Source organism: Pholcus phalangioides, unplaced genomic scaffold, assembly GCF_987345545.1.
Source record: "Pholcus phalangioides strain wild (caught in Gottingen) unplaced genomic scaffold, Ppha-v1.0 ptg000022l_1, whole genome shotgun sequence".
Taxonomy (NCBI): Eukaryota; Metazoa; Arthropoda; class Arachnida; order Araneae; family Pholcidae; genus Pholcus; species Pholcus phalangioides.
Genome location: NW_028301615.1, coordinates 25,900,019 through 25,906,390, shown reverse-complemented (window position 1 = coordinate 25,906,390; position 6,372 = coordinate 25,900,019). Strand labels below are relative to the sequence as shown.

Sequence of the window (6,372 nt, the reverse complement as noted above, 5' to 3'; positions counted from 1 at the left end):
CATTTTATCACGTCATGTTTAAGACATTTTATGACTACCAAAAAACGTTTTTATTGACGTCAGGCGACAACTTGGGTGGAGGAGTCAAATGAGTCGTGCGCCGCGGTTTTGCCGATATTCTCTTCACTCTTGTGTGTCTTCTTTCCCTTCCCTTCAAACCGGAGCATGCAGACGACAGAGTAGCTGATGCTAAGGCCATATATTATAATATAGCCGTCCTGATCTGATGCGCCACGCTAGGAAAACACAAACGCGTAGCGTGATTATGTAACACGTTGCTGCCGGCGCAAAATGGTTTAATTTGGTTCACGCGGCGCAAAAAACCTATTCCTAGGAAAACCCCGGCTTTACTTATAGCTCAGTGGTTGAAAATTAGTTATCACGGACAAATGTGAAAAAATTCTGATCATTCTATGATTTTTAACTGCCGTCCCAAGTAGTCGCCTGACGTCAAATATGACGTGAAAATTTGGTCATTTTCTCTGAATGACGTAAGTCAAAAAAAAAATCACGTCATTTCAAAGTCATTTAATGACTACGAACAATAAAGGTCAGGAAATAACGTGATTCTTGATGACCTTAATGAAATATCAGGTCATTTCATGACCTTATTAGCCATGAAGGTCATGAAATGACGTGATTTTTTATGGCGTAAACGATTTTGCGTCATAAAAATCGCGAATTTCTTTCCAACTGAAAAATTCTGTTCCGGATGAAAATATCAAAATTATCCAAAATGTTTGTTAATGAACGGGTGTGAATAATCAGAGGGTGTTTCAAAATTACCCTAGGCCTATTCGTTACTGGTTGTCACAAGATAAATGAAGTACTTTTAATTGCGATTTTGTTTTGAATGGAAATGCAAAATTTTTCAATGAGTAATTGTTCATATAAATTTATCAACGTACGTTATATAAATTATAATTGCATCCATATAATGCTTTTTACGGACGATCAGAAGATCTGTGAAATCTGTCAAAAATTCAAAAAGATGCAACGAATTCATTGATCTAAAAAAATGAATTTTTTAAAAGCTTTTTTTTTCGATAATTATAAATAACGCAAATAATTATATTTATAATTATATTAATATATTTTTCATGGATAAAAAAATAAAATAAAACGAAAATAACTGCCATCGGCTAAACTCAGCAAGAGATTAAACAGTAATTGTAATATAACTAATCAATACTTTTAAAGTCTTCATTAAATAACACCCGGTGGTTACTGCTACGATAGCGCGATCGGTTAAGGCATGTCGTCAGATACATAGGGACAATCCGGAGAGAAACCAGGTTCGACTCCGACCTGCGCCAGAAAGTGATACTTTTTTTCCCCGTCTCTTCAAATAGCGCCATCTATCTTCTGAAAGTCTAACTATTTGCAAATGGTAATATTTTGACGTCATTTTTGACGTTTCCAAAATGGACATAATGACCATTTCATCACGTCATGTTTGAGACATTTTATGACTTCCAAAAAACGTTTTCATTGACGTCAGGCGACAACTTGGGGTCTATAGTTGAAAATTTGTACTAATCTATAGTTTTTAGTTTGCTTCATAAATAGTAGATAACAGCATAGGTGCTGTTTTTTTCTGTTCCTGATCCGTTAATGAAGTTCTTGTACTCGCTTCGGCAGTACATATACTAAGTTCTCAAATTTCTGGATAGATAGCAGCAAGAGCTGCAGTATTTCAGCATGGACTTCAAATGGACGTTTTGCGAAACGTTGATCATTTTATTTCCCAGATTATAATTCGCCAAAAAAACGTTTTTGAATCCGGGATCACAAAAACGGGAAAACATGGGTGAGTGCCAATTGTCACCGAAAAGATGCCAAAAGGGGGAAACAAAATCGCTAATCACGACAGAAGAAATGTCTGAAAAATTGCCAAATGGCGAAAAATGAAGCACAGCGAGTTAACGGAATCCTAGCCAACTTGGTGAGTGGAGCAAACGTAAGTGGAGTGAAGTCGCCGTGGTGGGAAAATAATTCTATCCCGGATAATACAAGATATATGGTCACGTTCTCAATACTGGATGAATTCATTCTTCAGCTTGGAAAATGTTTCTGCTAATTAAGTGGTCAAAACCGTCCTGATAACGTTTGTTTACTAGGAAAGGATCTATCGCGCAAGATAATGTCCATTAGAAAATTGACCCCACTCGAAGGCCACACGGAAAGGATCTGGTGCGTTTGTTGGAATCCGACCGGCACGATCCTCGCAAGTTGCGGCGCCGACAAGAATGTCCGACTGTGGGCGAAGCTCAACGATCGCTGGGTGTCCAACGCTATCCTCACCGATGGCCACAAGAGGTCGGTCCGGTCCGTGGCCTGGTCCCCGTGTGGTAATTACCTGTCATCTACCAGTTTCGATTCCACCACGTGCGTCTGGGACAAGAGAAAAGACTACGAGTGCGTCGCTACGCTAGAGGGCCACGAAAACGAAGTGAAGAGCTCGTCGTGGTCGCGATCCGGAAGGTACATCGCCACCTGTAGCCGCGACAAGTCGGTCTGGGTGTGGGAGGTCAGCGACCACGAAGATTACGAATGCGCCGCTGTCATGTGTTCCCACACCCAAGATGTCAAGAGGGTGCTCTGGCACACCGAAGAAGACATCTTGGCGTCCTGCAGCTACGACAACACCGTAAAGATGTACAGGGATGAGCTGGATGATTGGTGCTGCTTCGCCAGTTTGGAGTCGCACGATTCAACAGTATGGTCGATGTCGTATGACAAGACAGGAGCAAGGCTCGCTTCGTGCAGCGAGGACAAGACCGTCAAGATTTGGAAAGAGTACCACCCGGGAAACGCAGAGGGGATAGCAACTGTCGGAGAAAACCCGACTTGGAAATGCATTTGCACCTTATCCGGTTACCATCAACGGCCCATCTATGATGTGTCCTGGAGCCATTTGACTGGACTCGTCGCAACCGCCAGTGGCGATGATTCTATCAAAATATTCCAAGAGAACCAGCCCTCGGATCCAAATGAGCCTATTTTTGATCTTTTCGGATCTGTCGATGCCGCTCATGAATGTGACGTGAATTCTGTAGCCTGGAACCCGAAAGATCCCACTTTGTTAGCTTCCGGCAGCGATGACTGTGTTGTTGGTCTGTGGGAAGTAATATGTTGATGCGATTGTGTAATGATTCATGGCGATATATATGTATATATACATAGATTTCTTTCTTAATCATTGTTACGCAAACTGTAAAATAGATTTGATTTTGATCCAGTTGACATACTTGTTTCCCGAACTCATGGGGGTGGGTGGAATCCTTTTTTTTTCATGATTTATTGATGCATGATGCAGTTATAAAAATTAATATTGTTCACACATGAATTTTCTATGTCTTGCGGCTTTTTCTTAAGTTTTTTCTAGGGTAAAATGAATTTCTGTATCTAAAAATAGTTATTAATATAAGTTAATTGAAAATAAAATGAACTTGTACCAATGATCAAATCCATCCCCATCAAGCGGAAAGGGGGGTGGGGGTCCAGCAAAAATAGTCACTGGACCCATTCTTTGGGAATCTAAAAATAATTTTATTTGTTCCTTTACAGGGAAATTTTTCACATGTCGTAGATGCCTCCCTTTAACATACATTATTCTGACTAGCAAATAGGCCATAAATATACAGTATTTCACTCTGTAGTAGCTGACATATCCCACCCTCGATATAATTTTCAGTCCTATCATTTTGTTTTTTCTACCGCACACCAACTCTCATAATATACCACCCTATGTCCAACCAGTGGAGTTGGGTGGGAAATGAAGGTGCCCATCTAATAGTGGTCGCCCCATGCTTGGTAGGTAAAGAACTTGTTTCTGATGCTCGTCCTCTGGATTCGAATCTGTGGACCCTGATCATAACCTTCATGAGGGAAGTTGGGCATCTTGCCACTACACCACTCAGGCGGGTCCTTCTGACAGACTGGTGGTGGTCATAGTGACAGACTTGTGGGTTCCAACTCCACTGGTGCCGCTGTAGTGGTCGGTTGAAGTTGGTTATCCACGTTTCCTAACTTTCAGGAGTGCAAGAGCCAATCTCCCTGGTAAAAAGTTTCTCAGCAGAGGGCAACAGGCCTACAAATGGTACAAATATTCAGTCATTACACTTCACTCACCTCACTTCTGAAATATAGATGGCAGCACTGAGGAATCAGACACAACACTAGATACGCACTCTGACTGTTAGGTGCACACACTTACACTTCTGGCACAACTCACTAGGTAATAAACCACCCATGGTGATAGACCTGAGTTGTTTCTGATTTGAAAGAAAAGAAAGACCCGTGGTCTTAAGGGTCATTGACAATTTTGGCAACAACTGATGTCCATTTTTTTAACAATGAACTGTAGTCAGTCAGTGTGGGCCTAATATATATATATATATTTTTTTTTTTCAAAATGGAGCACAAGTCTGATGTATCACCATGGGCAATTTACTTCCAAATTAATTGTGCCAAGAATATGCATATGTACTTAACAGTCTGAGCGTGTCTCTAGTGTTATGTGCAAATTTTCAGCATTGCCATCAGTTTTTCAAGCTATAGATGAAATGTAATGATTGAATATTTATACTATTGTAACAGACTGTTGTGCCTCAAGACTTTTTAAACGGGGGAAGATCGGCTTACATTCGCTCCTCATCGAAGTTGGGAACCAGAAAAAACCAATTTCGAGTGACCGCTGTGCTGCTTATGAGGTTCAAACCCAGGTCATAGTGATATGAGTCAAAGTTTGTGAGGTGTCCCGTGGAAAATTATTCCCAAAAAATTGAAGAAAATGTTTTTTCTATGAAATTAAAACCTTTAATTCACTGAATAGAATAATCGAAATTGGTTGTGCAAGACATGATGAATACAAAGAAATAAATATCAATGAATGAGAAATTGCAAGAGGAACCGGGTTAGATTCACTTTTCTTTCCAAATATCATTTTCGGCATAACAACCAGAAAATCCAAACTCTTCGATAATTTTCGATGTGACAGAGCTACAGTGCATTGCTATTTTTTATGGACATCACTATTATAATGTTTTCACGCTTATAACCATGTATTTATGCCAAATTTCAGTGAAATGTGTCCATTAGTTTTTAAAAAGGTTTAGGAAATGTAAAAGTTTAGTTTAATTTTGGACACCAGTGTGAAAATGTATTTCACCAGTTTACAAGTATTGAAAAATTGAGAAAACAAGCCTAAAACGCAGAAGCTTCAATAACTAAATAGCCTGTGCCATCTTTCATAAAATTTCTAATGGCATACACACAGCTGTGGATTTTCCAGGTTCCCATCTTTTCTCACTGTTGTGACTTATACACCAGAGAAGCGTCAAAAATATTTCCCACACGCAGGGTTGTTTGGTTTAAACCAAGTGGTTTTTTTCAAAAAATCAAATAAAATTTGCCTAAATATAATTTTTTTCCTTGAAAATATCATATTGGTTCATTATTAGCCAAAATGTTTCATTTTTACCACATTTTATATCCTTGGGGTACATTCTGATGGTATATCTTTAAATGACATAAGATTTTATAAGTGGTTTTTTTCAAAAAGTCTCATAAAAGTGGCCAGAATATATATATATTTTTCATATGAAGATCTTAGTCATTTAAAGTTATATATAAAAGTCTAAATTTCTCATTCTTACAACATTTTCTAACCTTTGGCTACATTCTGATGCTCTATCTTTAGCAAATTCATGAATAAGGATTGCATCACACATCTAAATGTAATGGTGTATTATCTCACAGGGTTCCTTTTTCCCTTCACAAAGAAGCAGCTACAGTAGTGACACCATCATGCTAGGGGCAGGTGGTCCTATAATCCAATAAAGACACCAGCTGTCCATAAAGGACAGACTAGTGTACTAGTTCTAACATTACCTCACATACATTTTCATTTTCTTTCCCATAAGAAGTAGCACATCTCCTACTGTATATCTCCCAGTCTTAATATTCTCTCTCAATAGTTGTTTTTTTTTATACTTTCACACACACACTGTTAAGCCCAATTAATCAAGGTTCTACTATATAGTAGTAACAGATTTTTGAAAAATAATCAGCTATATACAGGGTGATTATAATTAAAGTTTTGATTCCAAAACTATACAATAAGTACTGATCAGAATGACTTCAAAATTTGCATGGATACTCCTGAAGCAACGGAAGTTTCTTTCGCAAAAGAAAAAGTGTAAAATGTGCAAGTAGACGATGCTGTACTTGGCCAGCAGTATAATCTATTTTGTGCAACCACATCATTTCGGCACTTCCACAGTATCAGTGTGTGGATAGAACTTCTATCAAGATGCACATTGCAATACCAGTTGCTGAAGACCCATTTTGACAGGATGCACCTTAACC

General features: G+C 38.8%; 1 protein-coding gene across 1 annotated transcript; it reads left to right on the top strand.

The window, feature by feature from the left end:
* The first annotated feature begins 2,089 nt into the window (after positions 1 to 2,089).
* Positions 2,090 to 3,362, top strand: Ciao1 (cytosolic iron-sulfur assembly component 1). The gene has a single exon (XM_089249892.1). It carries the CDS (start codon positions 2,144 to 2,146, stop codon positions 3,137 to 3,139), a length of 996 nt encoding a protein of 331 aa, XP_089106018.1. The 5' UTR covers positions 2,090 to 2,143; the 3' UTR covers positions 3,140 to 3,362.
* Positions 3,363 to 6,372: the final 3,010 nt, after the last annotated feature.